This window comes from Hemitrygon akajei, chromosome 12 (assembly GCF_048418815.1).
Source record: "Hemitrygon akajei chromosome 12, sHemAka1.3, whole genome shotgun sequence".
Classification (NCBI taxonomy): domain Eukaryota; kingdom Metazoa; phylum Chordata; class Chondrichthyes; order Myliobatiformes; family Dasyatidae; genus Hemitrygon; species Hemitrygon akajei.
In genome coordinates, this window is record NC_133135.1 from 40,147,979 (window position 1) to 40,169,142 (window position 21,164).

At 38.2% G+C, this 21,164-nt stretch overlaps 1 protein-coding gene across 1 annotated transcript in view; it reads right to left on the reverse strand.

Annotated features, from left to right (window-relative positions):
* The window catches only part of plpp3 (phospholipid phosphatase 3), a 133,367-nt gene that overhangs the window by 26,644 nt on the left and 85,559 nt on the right, over positions 1-21,164 (reverse strand). The window contains exon 4 of the mRNA XM_073062951.1: positions 18,322-18,379. Coding sequence (XP_072919052.1) covers positions 18,322-18,379 — 58 coding nt within the window. The remainder of the gene's footprint in view (positions 1-18,321; positions 18,380-21,164) is intronic.

Consider the following 21,164-nt stretch of genomic DNA (forward strand, 5'->3'; position numbering starts at 1 on the left):
CCTGATGAAGATGGTTGTGACATATGAGATAAAGAATTAAGAAAATACTTGGTGTTATTTATAATAAGAAAATATATCGTAGTAAAAGATGAAATGTCTTTCCATTAATATTTTTAACATAAAACTTTACTTTTGGTACAAATGCTTCAAGAAATTTTTCACAAACATTTAACAAAAGTAGTTCAGCAATCACATGGTTAAAGAGCAAGCAAGGGCTTAATCAAAATCTATGCCCCTGGCTCAATCTGAGTTAATTGTACCGTCTTTGGCTGTTTACATTCAACAGTTATTAAACCATAGAGCTGTGGAGATAAAACTCCAACACAAACGAGAAACCCACAGTTATTACCATTAAGTAGAAGAATTGATAGAATTCTATTTGCAAGTTGTATTTAATACACTGTTATTTTAGGTCAATTGTGTTAGCAGAGAAAATTGTTTACATTGACCTCACAGCTTGATGTATTCTTTCTATTTATAGGATTGTACTACTAATGTATTTTCACCTAATCATCTAGATTTAGTACAACTCTAAAGAAAGGTGTTCTGCCTGTTACATGAATCCACCCTTATTCTTTACACTTATGGATAGAACAGCTGTACTTCAATTTTCAAATACCGCATATGCACATTTTAAAAAACATCAGATTATATTTATTTTCATTTGTTTATTCATTAAAGTTTAAATGAGTCTACTGTGATTTTACTTCAAATATTAATGTTGGGTAGAGCACAATTTCTCAGTATGCTGGAAAAGAACCTAGTAATTTTCTCATTGTTAGACCACTCAACCCTATTACAATACTAGTGATGACAGAAAAACTACTAACTGGCTACCCAGTGAACTGTTTTCAGATCATACATTAGAAAACTAACCTTGGGCTTCTGCACATTATCACTAGAGGATAATATGTGACTGTAGAAGACAAGACTACTGTTGACTTTTTATCCAATTATCAGGTTCTTCCTCAGAGCAGGAAGAGAGTTTTGTACTGAAAGTTTGATGGGCTGGTATCTTTACAGATGTAAATTGTTCAGCCATCTACTTTCAGCATTTTTTACTTTGATTTCAGCTTTCAAAAATACTTGCACTTTTTTGACTATGGAGGATTTACATTATTCTCATTGGAAAAAAGTAAATTTCAAGTATACCAACAATTTGTACCTATTTGAGGAAGTCTATTCATAAACTTTGAATGGCCAAAATAATATCATGATCTACAGACTGAAACAGGCCCTTTGGCCCACTAGAACCTTGCCAGTTCTCTCTATGATACCCATTTGTCCATAATAGAAATGTGTACTTAATGTGGGCAAGTATGCCTTGCCTATTTAAATGCCTCTGAAACACTGTAATTGTATCCAATTCCTGCAAATCCTCTGGCAGGGAGTTCCAGATATCAATCATCCTCTCTTTTTTTTAAAAAAAAAGAACTTACCCTTCATATCCTCCTGTTTTCACTTTAATCTATGTCCTCTTGTTTTTGAGACCCCCACCAAGGGAAAAAGATTTTGATATCTACCCCATCTATGCCTCTTATAATCTTATATACTTCTATCAGGTCACCCCTCAGTCTCCTTGCCTCCATTGAAAAACAAGCCCTACTTATTCTCTCCCCATAACTAAAAGTCCTCCAGTCCAGCCAACATCCTGGCAAATCTCTTCTGCACTCTCTCCAGAGCAATCACATCCTTGTAATATTACAGTAACCATAACACCTAGGGTAGCCTGACCGCGGTTCTGCAAAGTTGCAGCGTAACTCTTATAAATTCTATGACACAATGTATGAAGGCACATGCAGGGCATTCTTATTTTACCACTAGTGTTTCCTCTTTCAGTTAACAATGAACTGGGACCTTTCTGTTTATCAACATTCCTTAGTGCCCTACCGTTTCGGAGCCAGCTCAGATTGGCAACAACATCTCCTCCACAATCTTTGCCACCTCCAATACAACCAATGTCAACAGTTACAGTCCATGACTTGAGCTTTGAGGTAAACTAACAATAATAATAAATCCACAAGGAAACAAAACCATTTGAAAGAATGAAATCAGGTTGCACAACCATTCCTCCCTCCCCATCATCCTCAACACAGATGCTCCCCCCCTCTGCAGGGCTGTGTGCTGGGCCCATTGCAGTACACTCTGCTCACACACGACTGCACAGCCAAACACCTGAGCATTAACATTGTCCATTGACGTGACATCACCAAAAACAATGCAATGGCCGACAGAGAAGATGTGGATAGCTCAAGGCCTGGTACAAGCAAATAACCTCTTCCTTAATGTTAGCAAGACAAAGGAGATGGTTAAAGACCTCAGGAGAACTCACGGCACTCACACAACCCTTAACATCAGCAGCAACAACAGTTTCAAACTCCTGGGAGTGCACATTTCTCAGAGAGTGCTGATGAAAGGTCTTGGCCTGGAATGTCGACTGTTTATTCCCACCCCTAGATGCTGCCTGACCTGCTGAGCTCCTCCAGCACATTGGGTGTATTGCTCCAGTTTTCCAGCATCTGCAGTACCTCTTGTGTCATCCCCACAAGCTGCAGCACTGCACAGTACAGAAATGGTACTGCAGCAGACAGGAAGGGTCTACAACCGGTAGCCAAAGCTACGGAATGAGTCACCGACAGCAGCCTACCTGTCAACAAGGATACAGAAAGGTGTTGGAAAAGGGTGGCTAACACCATCTAGGATCCTACCCACCCTGCTCATGGACTGTTTGTCCACTCCCATCAAAGAGGCTATGTAGCATCCACAACAGAACCACCAGACTCAAAAACAGTTACTTCCTCAAGCAGTAAGGCCGATGAACATCTCCATCCACTAACCCACCCTTACACACCCCCAACAGCCACTACCTTCCTGTCAGTCACCTGATGTATCCTGTGCCTAGCATCACTTTATCAATATACAATCAGTCTATGTATATAAGCTATCTTATGTATTTATATTTATCGTGTTTTGATTATTATTGTGTTTTTTTTATCTTTTGTGGTTTTTTTCTGTGCTGCACTAGATCTGGAGTAACAATGATTTTGTTCTTTTACACTTGTGTACAGGAAATGACATTAAATGATCTTGAATCTTGAAATAGCTATAGAGCATCAGTAGGAATAGGATCAGAATGGAGAAATATCTTGGAAGCAGACTGTAGGTGGAAGAGATTGGAGGTGGATTAAGTATGTGAGATTATTGATAGCAAAATAACTGAAGATCATACTGCATCATGGTATAGAAGTGATTTGGATACTTAGTCTTATTTTTAGAAAATATAATCTAACATCTGTGCCACCAAAGTAAATGTTTCCCCTTAGGACCCTTGTTACATAGAACCTGTGGCTGTCATCAGCTGTTTAAGCAGAACATAAACCACGGAATTAGCCAAATCTATACTTCTCTTAATGCTGGACAGCTTTTGCTCTTGTCAGGAATATTGCTGTGCTGTAGTTTATTTCCTTTATACTTCAGTGGTTTAAAGGCTAAATTTATGAAACTGCATGCAATTATAGGTACTGGAAACTTAATTTGTGATTGTCAAGTGTCTTGAGCATCGTTCATTGAACAAGCATACTGAAACATGCATGTTCAAAACCATTACAGTAACTTGTAGGTTCCTCCATTCCAGTTTCAATGGACAAGCTACAGAGAGTCACAGAAATTCAACAGCTACTATCTTAAGAGAGTAATTTAATTTCTTCTTTGCTTTTAAATCAATCATTTGGACCCATTAATTGTTTCAAGTTGGATAATACCTCCAAAAATTAAGAATGAGTTCCAAGAAAAGTATTGTGTCTGTGCACAAGTTCATATCAATTAAATAAAGCACCCACACAGTAGCAGATTGTTTTAACTGGTGAATTCACGAAACAGAGAGAGAGAGAGAGAGAGACAGACAGAGAAACAACACTCATGCGCAGACAACATATCAATACCTAGTGCTAAGGGGAGGATCATTGCTTTATACATTACATATACCATTGGCCAGTAATGAACTAATTATGATTTAAAACAAGTTTTGGTATTAAAATGACCAAAAAAGATAACTTTTATGTCCAGATAATTCATAAGGATGGTAAGTTGGGGAGAAAAGTTTATTAAATAAAATGTCTAAATACAAAGCCACTGCACAAAGTTATTCAGGCTGCTCCAAAGCAGGTCTCATTCAGCTATTATCCTGAAACTAGATCTAATTAGTGTAATTGTTTGAATATTACTTACTTTCTTGCATGTTAAAATTATCAACTAAAGATACAACAGAAATGAAATTAACCTTGGGCAGCAACACAAAACAAACAGAAGGAATTATTGATTACTTATAATCTCATCCACTAACTTCAATAGAAATCAAAATTATGGTGGATTGATAGCTTATATCACTAACAAACACACTCAGCGGCCACTTGTACACCTTGTTTATGCAAATATCTAATTAGCCGATCATACAGTAGCAACTCAATGCCTAAAAACTTGCAGACATGGTCAAGAGGTTCAGTTGTTGTTCAGACTAAACATCTGAATGGGGAAGAACTGTGATCCAAGTGACTTTGACCTTGGAATGTGCCAGGCAGGGTGGTTTGAGCATCTCAAAAACTGCAGATCTCCTGGGATCTTCACATTCTGTATAGCAGTCTCTAGAATTTACAGAGAACGGTGTAAAAAAAACCAAAAAAATATCCAGAGAGCTGCAGTTCTGTGGGAGAAAAGGCCTCATTAATGAGAGGGTTCAGAGGAGAATGGCCAAACTGGTTCAAGCTAACAGGAAGACAAATAACCATATATTACAACCATGGTGTGCAAAAAAGAATCTCTAAATGCAAGACATGCCAAGATTTGAAGTGGATGGGCAACAGCAGCAGAAGACCACACCAGGTTCCACACCTGTACCTAATAAATTGGCCACTGAATGTAAATTCAGTAACCAAGTGAGCTGGACACAATTGTCCAACAAAAGATAGACACATGGAAACAAAGTAAAAGTATGCAAATACTGAAAATAGGAAAATAAAAATACAAAATACTCAGCCAGTCAAGCTGCATTTGTGGAAATATGAACATTTCAGGTTGATGATCTTTCATCAGGCAACTAATAATCATTTATCAATCTGATCAATTAACCTTCTCCCTCCACAGGTGCTTCCTGAACCGAAACCATCAAGTTAAAAATCTCCTATAATGGGCATCGTGGTGACAGCTAAATGGTCTAAATATATTTTGCACATTAAGTCTCCTGATAAAATTCCTTGCTCTTTCACTTATAAGTAAAAGTGGCAACATATCATTCAAATAGCAGGATAAAGAAATCATCTATTTTTGATTCATCGGCATCCAAATGTTTGGATCAGTTCCACTGTAGCTGTTAATTAGCTGTAATAACTATTTCACAGCTACAGTAAATCTGTGAACATTACAGTGTAGGCATAAAATCTGTGCTTTGTGGAATTGCCAGATCAAGGTATTCTAATTATTCAAAATTAAAACCGATAAACTGAAAGTGCTGGAGATCTGAAAACAACGGAAAATTGAATTATTCAGCAGAACTGCTTACTCACACCGTCTTTAAGCTCTGAAATAAATGTATTTACCTGAATTAATGCAATTCTAAATTCTAATCAGCTTGCCTAGTGGAATTCTGCCAAAATGCCTTGCCAAAGTCTACATACACATTAAATGCACTGCCTTCATTAATCCTCCTTGCTACTTCAATCGAGTTAGCTAGAAACGATTTTTCCTTAAGAAATACATGCCGACCGATTTATTGGTGTCCTTCTTACAGGAGTGTTTATCCTGCCCACCACAGAAGTTTAATTAATTGATCTGTAATAGTTCAGTTTATTCTTGCCTCTCTTCTTAGACAACAATGATCATCAGCAGCATTCCAATCCCCTAGCAGTGGCCCTTATAGCCAGAGATGTCAGAGTCTCTGCCACTTTTTCTCTTTGCAGCTTGGAAAGATTTCACCCACGGCCTGGTGACAAGCTGACACTTTGTACAGGACACAGCATACACTCGCAGGATCAAGATAATTAATGGAATACACACCAAAAGGGGACTAAACAGAATTTTGTTTTGGGATATGGCATGCTAAACGTGGCACAAGCCCTTGCTGTGGCCTGTACAGTGCCATGAACTGATACAAACCCCTCGTCCTGCTTCTTGTCCCAACTGCTGAGAAGGGAACCTCGGTCCAGGAGTCCTGCCCCACATTTATGTCCTCCACTGCACTCCTGTAATCATGAATTACCAACAGCTTGGTGTGGAGAGGTTGAAACTGAGATCTGGAGTTAAGCAAACCAGGATGAGCAGCTTAGCCACTCAGCACGGAGATGTGGAATTCAATGTGCTTCATGGGTGGCCATGCTGTTGCTGGCGATTGGCTGTAGTGCCTTCATCCTTTGGTCTCTCTCATCACCAGTTACATACAATGGAAACTGAAGCAGAACCAGATTTATTATCACTGACACATGACATGGAATTTGCTGTTTTGTGACAGCAGTACAGTGCAAAGACAAATCTATATAATTACGGAAATAAATCAAATGAGCAATTTCTTTCTGGTTTAAGCTAATGTAAAATTCTTTTTAAACAGGTTTCCTCTTGGTATTCATGGAGGATTGCATCCAAGAATTTTCTGTTAATGTAAATGCAAAGAGAAAGGTTTGTCACAGGCTAGCATTTAGAATTAGGCTGTGCTTATGATATTAATGGAAGCTGTTTTTGGTCATGTTATTTGATCATTAGCTTTTTCTTCAATTCCTAACCACCAACAGCAATAAATTCAAATAAAATATATAGTCCACAACCACATATTTATGCTTTTTAATATGTTAATTAATCTCTAGTACTTCTAAGAAGATTATTCTAAACATTAAACATTTTTATGTAACTCTCAACTTCCTTTTCCGTTTAGGTTTTGTTTTGTACATCCATATAGAAATGAAATAGATATAATTCATGAGAAATATGCTAAAATCATAAGCCACTGGGGGGGTTACATCTGATAAAAATATCTCCATAAATTATTTATTGAGATTTGCCTCTTAGAAAATTAATCATTGTCATCATGAAACTTACCAGCACGATTGAACAGCAAAACTAAAGCTAAGCTGACCAACCTACTTTATGTTTGGCCAAAAAAAATGTACAATGAAAATTGTTTATTTAATTCTGAGTCCTTTAAAATAGTTTAGGAGATGACTTGACACAATTAAAAACAGCTTTCATTCAAACAAGTTTTCAGTATTGAAAGATTATCTTCCTCAATAAAGTAACAATAATGCTAATAGTTTGCAACATCACCAATGTTAGGAATGGGCTGGAATTTTTAGAGTATGGTTAAGGTCACAAGAGTGTGGGATGTGTTCTGCCACTCTAAACTGCTTGCTCCAAGTATGTACTGAAAAGATTTGTTTTTATCCATTTTGGAACTCCAAGCAGCCAAGATAAAGAGGCACTATATCTTAAAATGACTAAGTGAACAAAAAAAAAACACAGCAAAATTATTAACTCCTGAATAATTAAGTTTACCTTTGTATAATCCCCCAAACCCCAGACTCAATATTGCTCTACAAAACTAATGAATTATTCTTATTAAGCAATTTATAATCAACAGTTACATTGTGCAAAAGAACACACAGAGACTAAATGAAAAACTACCAATGTCTCACAATCATTATTTGATTCAGCCAAAACCTTTACACTGGCTAAAGCTCTGAAATCGCCACACCACATGGTTTTCTAACATCCCTAGTGATGTATCCATGAATGAATTACTGCAGTCTCATATGTCTTGTCTCTAAGGCAGGGAAAACATTTCCCACCTTCTCCTCACTCAGCTACCTTCCCTCAAGCTCAAACTAAGTGAATGTTCTTAATTTGGTGTAAAAAATGCAGAGATTTAATAAATCAGTACAGAGTTCAGTAGAACAGAAGTGATCCTTGTTCTTAGCTGAAAAATAATCACACATCTCTGTATCTGGCTCTTTATCACCAAGAGTTGACTTTAATATCATGCATTCATGAATGAATCAAGTTTCTCCACATTTTTACAGAAATATTTTCCGTAAAAGTTTGTTAAGGCAAACAAAAATAAATGGCAGACAGAAGTGTGACACAGCATCTGTCATGCATGCCTGAAAAAACTCAGATACTTAGCTGTTTCAGGATTTTATTTCAGCATTCAACACTATTGTCCCACAGATCTTGGTGAACAAACTCCTACCTCCGTTTAAATACACCCTTTTCAACCGTATGTTAGACATCCTAACCAACGAACCTCAGATAGTCTGGCTGCACAACCACTCCTCCCTCCCCATCATCCTCAACATGGGTGCCCTTGAGGTCTGTCTGTTGAGCCCATTGCTGTTCACGCGCCTGCACAACCAAACACCAAAGTAATCACATCGTTAAGCTCGCCCATGGCACGACAGTGGTGGGGTTCATCACCAACAGCGGTGAGACAGCATACAGAGAGGTGGTGGAAAAGTACGAGACCTGGTGCCAGTCAAATACTCTCTTCCTCAGTGTCAACTAGACAAGGGTTATTGACTTCAGGAAATCCTCCACCACTCAAATGATCTCAACGTTGGCAGCACAGCAGTGGAAGTTGCGAGCACTTTGAAACTCCCGGGAGTGCACATCTCACACAACCTTTCATGGTCCCAGAATGCATCCTGCACAATTCAGAAAGTTCACCAAACGCCTCTTCTTTCTAAGGAGGCTAACAAGAGCTGGACTATGCACATCAATACTCATGACATTCCACAGAAAATCTTAACATGCTGCATCACTGCAGAGAACAGAAACTGCACTGCAGTGGACAGGAAAGCTGTGCATCAGGTAGACAAAACTGCCCAATGCATCCCTGGCACAAGCCTACCCATCAAGGACATATATACAGAAAGATGCCTTAAAAAGACCAGCAATATCAGGAAGGATCACACCCACCCAGCTCATGGATTGTTTGTCAGACTCCCATTAGGGAAGAATTTATGTAGTATCCACACGAAGACCACCAGACTCTAAAACAGTTATTTACCCCAAGCAGTAAGGCTGATCAACACCTCCACCCAACTACACCCTCCCCCCTCCCCCACCCCTGCGTGGGATTGCCGCTTTGGATTTGGTGTAGCAATTATTTCATTCTCCTTTACACTTGCATACTGGAAATTACATTACGTAATTGTATTCTCTTGAATACATTTCTTGAATGTACTACTTCTCTTGAATGTATAGAGAAGTAGTTAAATTCTTGCTTGTTGAAATAGCTATTGACTGGCACTTTTGTGGCATAAGTGCTCCTTGCTATTTACTGGTTTAAACTTGAATATTAATTAAGCAAGAAGTTGTGACTGGAATTGAAAATAATGTGATTAAAACATTCACAGACACACAATTGTAAACTAACACTCTGGTTGTTGGAAGAAATTCCAAAGCCTTTTTTAATCTGTTTATAATTCTGACCAGTGATTTATCTACCTTGAAGAGATTAAATAAACAGTTAGCCGTGATTATGCATGTACCATAAATTTTGCATGGACTGTTGGAAGCAAGCAGCTAATGCCAACATGATTATATTCAGTTAATCTTTCATCAGTATGTTTTTATTTCAAAATCGTATTTATGTGATCTGTTGCATCTAATGCCAAAGATTTATCACATAAAATAGGCTGACACTTCCTTGTAGTATTGGCAAAAAATTCTTCAGTATTAGATATCCCAAAATTTAGCATGAGATATTAATTCAAGCATTTGGCTGCCTCATAGGCAGATGGAAGTAGTACCTTGATACCATTTGAAGACGAGTAGGGATTTCACCAGGCGTGCAAACCAATATTTATTCCTTATCCCGTATCATTAAAACAAATTTTTGGACCACTTATCTCACGTTATTTGTGCAAGTCTGTTATGCATTAACTTCTGTGTTTGCCTACATTACAAAAGTGATCACAATGAAAACGTACCCCTTTGACAGAGAAGAGCTGAGAGATCCTGAGGCTGTTAAGGGCATTATTTAAATGCAAGTTCTTTCTTTCTGTTAATCCATCATCATAAAATGGAACTGCTGGCCAAGGCCTGTTTCAATTCATGGTGCAGATTTAGCAGAACATGATACTAAGGGGCCAGAGGGAATCACAGTTGACTTCAATTCGCAAAACCTGTAATAAACAGGGTACAGCAAAAAATGCTTGTTTGTGTAAGTCCTGCCTAATGTTGAGCATGTTTATTCTGATTGGTAGTATGCTTTCAAATAGGATACTCATAGAAAATAATGGAAACAGAAATTCAATCGACCAATACAAGTGCTAAAACAAATTGATTGTATAGAGCCAAGATCAAGCGCAAAAGACATTTGCACATAAAACACCACTGAAAGATATAGTGATACACCTTGTAACACATTAAGGGCTGTGAAACAGATCATTTTTCATCATCCCTATCAAGGAAAACTGCGGACTTGCCGTTGGCCAATTTGAGAATGCTTCCACATGTAGGGCAATGTACACAAAATGTGGTAGCTGATGGTATCTCCTGTAAATAGAGAGCAAAGTTCAAACAAATGCGCAAGGCCTAATACGCAGCAACTGTTGTACATGTGCCAAACTGTGTAAAGCATTCACTGGAGACTAGAGCTATTTGGCGTCACTAAGTGTAATACAAAGGATCAAAACCACTGGGGCTTTAATTACACAGTAAATTATTTTCAAAACATTTCACGATTCTTATTCTAATAATATGTGGGTATGAGAGAATCACCCTGAAGTCACACCACATAAATTAATTCCAGACACTGGCTCTGACGCTTTTAGTCTTTGACGTTTGTAATTCAGACCATTAGAAATATTAAAATTTACCCAGTTAAAAGCAAGAGTTTTGTTTATGCAGGAGTTAAGATATATGGAATAAATTACCAAGGAACTCTTCAGAAGCAAACAATATCAAAGACTTTAAGAGAGGTGTCATTCGACTGTACGTATAAACAAACAAAAGAGCATTCCTCTGGAGCACGGTGCACCCACATCATATCACACACAGCATATAAAACAAAACATTACCAAAAACATGTTCATGAAATATAATTCAAAATGCATGTAGTGCACAGCAAGATAAACAGCAAACAGGTTGTTATTCTACCGACAAGACCTCAAAGCTGCCAGGGTATTCATTAGTCCTTTCAGTTCAAATAGAGCTTGCAATACTATTACTTATTTTAATATTTATACATATTAATATTTTGTTTGAATTAAAAATTATGAGTACTATTCCACTCAATGAATCCATGGTCAACTATAACGTGATTATTTGAGTCTGATCTCACTGACCTCGGCAAAAGTGACAGGTTGCACCTGAATCCGAGGGGGACCAATATTCTTGTGGGCAGGTTTGTTAGAGCTGTTGGGGAAGGTTAAAACTCATTTGGCAGGGGAATAGGAACTGGTGTGAAGGGACGCAGGATAGGACGGATGGTAAAAAAGCAAAGATAGCATGCAGTCAGACTGTCAGGGAGGGCAGGCAGATGATTGGACAAAATTGCAGCCAGCAGAGTGAGTGTCAGTACATTTGATGCAGAATCAAAAAGGGTAGCAAATACAGTACTCAAAGTGTTCTATCTCAATTTACAGAGTATAAGGAATATAGTGGATGACCTTGCTGCATTATTACAGATTGTCAGATATGATGTTGTGGTCATCACTGAATCATGGCTGAAGGATGGTTGTAGTTGGGAGCTGAATGTGCAAGGTTACACATTGTAATGAAGGGATAGGAAGGTAGGCAGAGTAGTGGTAAAGAATGGCATCAAATCATTAGAAAGATATGATCAGAAGATGTTGAATCTTTGTGGGTTAAGAAACTGCAAGGGTAAAAGGACCCTGATAGCAGTTATTTACAGGCCTCCAAACAGTAGCTGGGATGTGGACTACAAATTACAGTGGGAAATAGAATAAGTGTCAAAAGGACAATGTTATGATAGTCATTGGAGATTTTAACATGCAGGTAGATTGGGAAAAAACAATTTGGTAATAGATCTTAAGATATTTAATTTGTTGAATGCCTACAAGATGGCTTTTTAGAGCAGTTTGTCATGAGCCTACTAGGCGATCAGTTATACTGGAATGAGTGTTATGTAATGAACTGGTGGCAATTAGGGAGCTTAAGGTAAAGGAACCCATAGAAGAGAGTGATCACAATACGACTGAGTTCAACTTGAAATTATAGGGAGAAAGTAAAGTCCGATGCAGCAGTATTCCAGTGGAGTAAAGTCAATTAGTGGTATTACAGAGAAGTCGGCCAAAATAAATTGGAAGGAGCTGCTGGCAGGGAAGACAGCAGAGCAGCAATGGCTTGAGTTTCTGAGAAAAATGAAGGTGGTGCAGGGTAGATTTATTCCAAAATCAAAGAAATACTCAAAATACTGCAACTGTGGTTGACAAGTCAAAGTTAATGTAAAAGCAAAAGAGAGGTCATTAAACAAAGCAAAAATTAGCAGGAAGATGGGCGATTGGGAAGCTTTTAAAAACTTACAGAAAGCAACTAAAAAAAATCATTGGGAGGGAAAAGATTAAATATGAAAGCAAGCTGCAAACAATTTCAAGGTGAATAGAAAAGGCTTTTTCATGTCTATAAAAAATAAGAGATGAGAGTAGTTATACAACCATTGGAAAATGAGGCCAGAGAAATAATATCGGGGCCTCAGGATAGAGGGGTGTCTATATAAAACAGAGATGTGGAGAAATTTCTTTAGCTAGAGGGTGGTGAATTTGTAGAATTTGTTACCACAGGCTGCTATGGAGGGCAGGTCTTTGGGTGTTTTTAAGGTGGAGATTGATAGATTCTTGACTGGCCATGGCATTAAAGGTTACGGGGTGAAGATCAGGGAGAGGAGAAAAAATGGATCAGACATGATTGACTAGTTTAGAAAGCTTGATGGGCCAAATGGCCTAGCTCTGCTCCTATAATCTATATTGTAGTTTGAACTACAGCTACACCGGTCTGTGGATAGACCCAACATCCAACGCAGTGCTAGACAGTGCACTTCACAACAGAGATTTTGAACTTTGAGGCACAGTGTCGTTTAAACAGGAAAAAAATACTAAAAATGTTAAATTCTTAAGCTGTACAGACTAAGTTTCAATGGCCTTAAATATTAATGATTAGATGTGACCTATCAATTACACCTAAAATTATATGATGATTGATAATAACAAGCAATCAATTTTTTTGCCAAGAAATTCAGCAATTATAAATGTTTACCCTTATGGCTGCAAGCCTTTATTGGACAACATTTTAAAAGTCCCTTCCTTTCCTGATTATTTGACATAGATTTTATACTTGATAGTTCTTGTTCTATTTCTGTCACAATTCTTAAAGCACTTTCTTTTGTCAATGAGTTACACCACTGGCTATGTTATAGATCAAGATTACAGTGAGCCCTGCTGCCCTCACTAATCTGTAACAGCTCATATTTCCAACAGCTTAGTGAAATATTTGAAAGCCTAAAATGAGCATGCCGATAATTTAAATTCTATAACACTGCAATTTTTCAGCACTATGCAATTGGAGATCAATTTATTTCTCAAACCAAATATGATAAATGACCTATTTGTCCCACATCCCATCAGTTGCTTTGAGCCAATCTTCTGATCTCCAGGCTGTCGCTAACTCCTTGATCTGTAGCCACACACCACCTTGGAGTTGTTCCATTCATCCTGCTGATTTTCTAACTCTCAGCCCTGCAGTCCTTGGCCAATTCCCCTGTGCCCTCCCGATTTCTAGATAGCTGTTAGCTTCAAAATATTCCCATGGATCACAGACAGTCTCCTTGTTTGCCTTCCATTATTGCCCCCAATAGACCCTATCACATGGATACAACTGGTGTCTGACTCCTGGTTGTGCCTCTCCTTTAACCATGCTACAAAGCCAAGGCAAGTCTCTGAAGCACTGGGCTCAGTTGCAACTAAAGGTTTATACACTGTGTCAAAGTATTTGCATCATTCTAACACCACCTAATAAGTACACTAAAATTTCCATGGGACTGTAAAGCTGAAATTCATTCTAGGTCATTATGCTAAATTGCAAAATTTCAGAATGATCATATATCACTGGCTGCTTCCGAAATTCAGCTTGACAAACTTCAATGAACCCGAGTTTATGAAGTGGAAGCCACTTGCAGCTGCTCCTGTATTGCCTGTAAGCATATACAACTGATATGAATTTCTACATTGTAATCTTGTTTTGATTCTTAAGAATTTATTGACTTTAAAGGAAAGGAGCCTTCCTTTAAATTTCAATATTTAACCCATTTTAAATCAAAGCAAATCCTTACGGAAGTAATTTAATTCCCAGCCAAGAAGTCCGTGCCCCTCCATGAGTAGCGCTTTGTATATATTCCCAGAACCTTTTTCTTGTTTTGAGGCCTGTCAGATGAGTGCTGTATGCCATGCAGTATTCTCTTCTCAATACAACTCAGAGTTTCATTCTACTGTTATTAACAACATTAGGGGCATAATGGAATATCCACAAAGAGCATTGTGCTGGGAATTAGTTGCAAAAGCACTTTTCAAGAACAATTGACCATTTTATTGCTGCAGTCTTGGAAAAATGCTTCTATTGCTTAAAATCTCCAAGCTACTATGCATTAAAACATATTATAATGAGAGAAGGCAGTTGAGTTATTGCAATGTCATTGCTCTGAAACTGGCAAGAGACTGACCCCAATTTGAAAAGCATCATAAATCAAGCCACTTGAAGCCCAGTATCTGGGCAGCATCAGAAAACTGAATCTGGAGGTAGGGTCAAACATTTTTTTTCAACATTCCAGTAATCTTTAACCTCACATCATAAAGGGAAAACAGTTAAGCTTACGACTGTACTTGGCTAATTCTGTTTAACAGATTTTGGCCTTAAGGGAATTTTATGTGGTAAGGATTATTTTAAATAAAAGAAAAAAAAACTTTCATTCGGAAAATTCAAGCTACAAAAAAAAATGCCACACAGAAATTTTGTAACATATTTAAAGAAACTGAACGTTTAATCATTTTAACGACACTTTATTTCATCACGACAATTTCAGAGGACTGTGATATAGACACAGCTTAGTCCAAATACCATTCTAATAAATAACGTACATTTGTGGCCTGCAGTTCTATTTGTCAGTCAAGGCTAAAATGTGTGTGTTTTTTTTTTAGTACTGCTACTGTATTGTGTTCTTTATCTTTTGTGGGGTTTATTTTTTGTGCTGCATCGGATCTGGAGTAACAATTATTTCATTCTCTTTACAGGAAAAGAGGCTAACCTATCTTGAATAATGTGGTAACCTGGATCAGCTAATTCGCAGGTGACACCAAGACGGTGGGGGGGGGGGGGGGGGGCATGGTGGAGAGTGAGGAATGCTATTAAAGCTTGAAGGAGGATCTGGACCAGCTAGAAAAATGCACTGAAAGATGTTAGGCAAGTGTGAGGTGTTGTATTTTGGGGGGACAAACCAGGGAACAATTTAAACAGTGACCAGGGCACTGAGGAGAGTGGTAGAACAAAGGGATCTAGGAATACAGATCCAAAATTCCTTGAAGGTGACATCACAGGTAGATGGGATACAAAAAGTGCTCTTGGCACATTGGCCGCCTTGAATTATAGTAATGAGGATAAGAATTGGAATGTTATGTTGAAATTGTACGAGATGTTGGTGAAGCCAATTTTGGGGTACTGTATGCAGTTCTAGTCACCTACTTACAGGTAAAATATCAATAAGATTGAAAGAGTACAGGAATTTACAAGTACATAGCCAGGATTTGAGGACCAGAGTTGTACGGAAAGGTTGAATAGGTTAGGACATTATTCCCTGGAGCATAGGAAAATGAGAGGAAATTTGACAGAGGTATACAAAATTCTGAGGAGTATAGAAAGCGTAAATGCAAGCAGGCTTTTTCCACTGAGACTGGCTACGACTGAAATAGGTTAAAGGTGAAAGGAGAAATATTTATGGGAAACCTGAAGGGGAACTTCTTCACTCTGAGAGTGTGCAAGTGTGAAACAAGCTGCCTGCAGAAGTGGTAGATGCAGGTTCATTTGTAACATTTAAGAGAAGTCTGGATAAGTACATGTGGGAGGGGTATGGATGGCCAAGGCGCCAGTCGATGGGACAAGGCAGACAGAATAACATTTTGGCATCGACTAGATGAGTTGAAGGGCCTGCTTCTGTGTTTTAGTGCTTTATGAGTCCACAAACAAAAGATAGGTTAGAAACCAATGAGTTCAACTGGTTAGTCATGGTATTGAGTACTCTCATTAGTCTGGGTTTGTCAATTATTAAAGACAAAATGAAACTAGGATTTGAATGCACTTTGTTGAATGCAAAACAAATTTTAAAAAACCAAAAAGACTTAAGGAAAGTTAGAATTGTTTCCCAAGTTCAAGTAGTGTCAAGACAATTTTGTCTGGTTGTAATATAACAGATTAAGGATCTTTTTCAGCAGGTATACGGGTTCACATATACAGAATCATGGAGTAATGATTTAAAGAGTGCCATTCCTCAAAGAAATTCTTTGAACTGGCAATACAAAGACAGATCTGAACATGTACGCTGCAGGCAGTAAGGAATGTAAAATCTATTGAGGCTCAATGAACCTCAAAGATATGGAAAACAAAGTAATTAGGACAGATGAGGTATCCCACCCTGCAGGCGAAACACGATATTACTCAAGGAAGTTTTCCATTTTGATCACTTGTTTGAATGTACCTGAACCATTTTCCACTCTGTGCCCTCCCCTCACCATTTTATATGGCAAGCCATGCTGTTCCAGAGACAGATTTTCATTTGAGAACTATGAGCAGATTGTGAATCCAGAACTGTCAGCAACTTCTCAAAGTTCATTTTTGGTTTACTTTCCCCTCAGTAATACAAGTCCCTTCTGTGGCTAATGCATTCTTGTCCTCTGTAACTTACAGTGTTTACCCTGGAACTCAACCAACATCTCCCTCTGCGACCTCTGCAGTCTATCTTGCGTCTCTATAGTATCTGTTTATTATGCAGTCCACTGCTGATTAAATACTCAAAATTACTGTATCCCTTACGAGTTACTAATAACATCTAAAACCCAGAGAATAAGCTTGTTGGATGTTTTGTTAAAGTTATTATGTTGTTCACTGACAGGTACATAAATAGCACATCTAGGATCCCAGTACTTGAGCTACACATAACAACCTATTGCTTCAATCTTACAACACATAAATTTTACCACAACAGAGCTCAACTCATTGTGATTGAGAAGCTGTGCTACAGGGAACAAAACACAGCAAGGTGCTCTTCCTGAACAGCTGGATTTTACTAAGTCGATACAAGGAAGAAGATAATTAAATAAAACAAGAATATGACACTAGAGCTTGAAGTGGAAAGGACCAGTCATGCCTGACATTTACTCTCTGACTGATGCAGAAGAGTTTGTCATCCTCTGCCATCTCAGTTGGAAGTGGGAACAGATGAGAACCAAATAAATCACATGCATCCTACTGGGATAAATGTCAAACAGCAGATAGCCCACCCAGCGTAGGTGACACCAGAAGCAAAGGCCATTATACGATGACCATGGGGATTCACTAGAAATGTCTTTATGCACAGAGGTTAGGTCTCACTAGAAGCTTTTGAGACAAGCGAGACCTAGGAAAAACACAAGGAGAACTAGGAATTTGAGGATAAATTGATGAGATAAAAAGAGATAAGAAGAAAAAAATTCTTTATTTTTTCACATGTACATTAAAATATACAATAAAGCATGTCGTTTGCATCAAATCAGATCAGTAAGGTTTGTGATGGGCAGCCCACATGTGCCACCATGCTTCTAGCACCAATATAACCATTCTCATAACTCATTAATCTTACCGTAAGACTATGAAATATGGGAGGAAACCGGAACAGCCAGACATAACCCATGCAGTGAGAACATACATACTCCTGACAGACAGGGGCTGCAATCGAACCCCAGTCTTACTGATAACGCTGCAAGGCACTGGGCCAACTGTGAGGAGAGCCACGTAAAGCATAAGTGCCAGCATGAGTGAACATATTGAAGGGAACGACTCATTTGTAGTAAATATTTTGTGACACTCTCATCATTATCAATATGCCAACAGTACATGGTGATGATGGTTGGCAACCTCTAGCCATCCAGTGCCATTAACTTGTGATCAAAATACGATTGAAGCTACCAAAAAGAAACTAGATTTGAACTACATTCAACCTTCAACAAAATGGATCCTTAAAGAAATTTATAGCCTTTGATAGGGACTGAAGAAAGGCAAATGAAATATTAAGTCACTTACTGCCAAATACAACATGGTGTATAATGAGAACGAGGCATGTCCTGAGAAGAACGACTTCCTGCAAAACAAGCCATAAGAATTCTTTAATTATCAGACCCTTTCGTGCAACATGGGCTCAATTACATAGCAAAATCTTTACTTATCCAATGCATAAATTACGTGGAGGGAATCCCACTCTATTTACGTTAGTCTTGCTATAAATACAATGCAAAGAGTGTACATTCCCATAGGAGTTGTCTACACAAAATCAGTTTCTCTGTAAAGAATTGTGCAATAGTATCATTAGAAACAGTCCAAAGGAGAATCACTAGGCTAATTCTGGGGGTGAGAGGGCTGACCTAACAAGAGAGGGTAGACACATTGGGTTTGGAGTTTTAAAAAAAGTGTGACTTTATTCAAACATACAAGACCCAAGAGAGGTTTTACAAGATAGGTGTTAAGATGTTTCCACAAGTGGAAGAATTATGAAAAGGGTACATAGATACAAAATAAAGGACTAATTACTCATGGCTGAAGTGCAGAGAAATTCCTGTGCCGAATCTCTGGAATTCTCTGTCTCTGAGGCTAGAAGGGGCTTTATAATAAGTACTTAGGATTAAGATAGTTTTTAAAAAAATGATGAATAGCCTCTGGCATGTTGGAATAGGTAGGTAAGTGATACTGATATATCAATCTGTAATTGCAGGATCAGGATTGGTTCAGAAGAGGAGTTGAAGCCAAAACAGGTCAGTCAGAATCTTACTACACTGTAAGGCTAGCAGCCTACTCCCACTTCTACTCTGTTCTTGTGTTTAGATGTATGGAAGAATATTTGAACATGGCTTTATAATATTGCATTATTTACTAATGAACCCACTATACACACAGTAAGTAGATCTCTGACATTTACAAATATTTGTAGTGGATAAATGATCTGGTCCAGACTACAGCATTCTTCGCTGCTGAGGGAAGCAGTGGTCGAAGTTGAGGAGCTATTGGTCTTTAGTTGCAACATCTGGAACTCATAAATATAACGTAAAAGGGTAAAATGACAAACACTGAAACATCGGACCAGTCAGTCTAAGATAGGTAGTGGGAGAACTCCTATAAATTATACTCAAGGACAAAAATTATACATTGTGCAGATAAGTGTAAACTGATTAGGAAAGCCACATTCTTTGTAAAGGCACAATATGCTCGAGTGACCTGATGGAGATTTTTACTGAGATGACAGAGGTGGTTGATGAGCAAAATATGGTTAATGTAGTATATATGGACTTTCAAAAGGTTTGTCATCAACTAGAAACCCACGGGAATAAACCTTCCTTATGGACTTGGACACAATTTTCAAATTTGTGATGAAGAGTACATCGAACTGTGAAGAGCATAACTATACAAAAGAGAATTAAGAGAATGGATGGACACAGCAAATAAAATTCAATGCTACGAATTGAAAAAACTGTTTTGTCAGTAAGAAGAATGGGAATGAATATGCAAAAATCACTGGAAGTAGCAGTAGCAGGCAGATAATGTAACTTTACAAAAAACCTACAGGGTTTGCCACTTTATGTTCCAACCACATAGAATACAAGAGCAAGGAAACTATGATGATGCTTTATAAATCACTGGGTTGGACACATCTGGAGAACAGTGTCTGGTTTTGGCCATCACTCTGTAAAAGATTTGAGTGTTTTAGAACAGATGCAGTTAAGACTCGTTATGATAATATGGGGGAGGTATTTTTGTTGTATGGATGGACTGGAGACGTTGGTAGCATTCCTCTTGTAACATACTACGGGATGTGAGTGTGATATTTAAAATTATTAAGTGTCTATATAGAGTAGAAAGAGAGAAATTGTTCCCAATGGAAGATGACTTATCAACCAGAGGGCATAAGATATTTTTTGTATAAAAACCGAAAGTGACGAGAGAAGAAATTTCCAATAAGCAGTGATTATTTAGAATTTGGGAGACCCTGTCAGTGTTGAAGCAGATTAGTCTGTAGTATTCAAAAAATGAGCTGAATGAAAAAACATTAGAAAAGAAACAAAAGTGAGGTCTAAGGGAAGAGGGTGAGAAATTGAGACCTGCTCAACTGCTCATGCATTAAGTTAGTTTGAACTTAATTGCCTGAATAGCCTCCTTTAACAAGTAACTGTCTAGAATTCTGTGATTCTATCCTAGGCTTATGTGGCTCCAATAAGAAACAACCACCCAATATCGAAGCAACACGCATAACATGTTGGAGGAACTCAACAAGTCAGGTAGCATTTATGAAAATGAATAAATAGTTGCTATTTCATGCCAAGACCCTTTTCCAAGACTGAGAAGGAAGGAGGAAGATGGCAGAATAAAAAGGGGAAAGAGGTGAGCTGGAAGGTGAAAGGTGAAACCAGGTGGGTGGGAAAGAACAAGAACTGGAGAAGAAGCAATCTGATAGGAGAGGAGAGTGGACCATAGGAGAAAGGGAAGGAGGAGTGGACCCAGGAGGAAGTCATAGTTAGGTGAGGTGAAAAGTCAGATTGTGGGTTAGAGGAAGGAGAGAAGGATTTTTTTTTAAAAAACCAGAAGAAATCAATACTCATGCTATCCAGTTGGAGGCTAACCAAACAGAATATAAGGAGTTGCTCCTCCACCCTGAAGGTGGCCTCAACACGGCAAAAGAGGAGACTGTGGACCAACATGTCAGAACAAGAACGGCAATCAGAATAATAATGTTTTTACACCAGGAAGTTCCACTTATGATAGATGGCACAGAGGTACTTGACAAAGGGGTCCCCCAACTTACGATAGGTGACACCCAGTATTTGAGGTCACATTGGGAGCACCAGACACAACAGACGACCCTGGCGAATTTGCAGGTG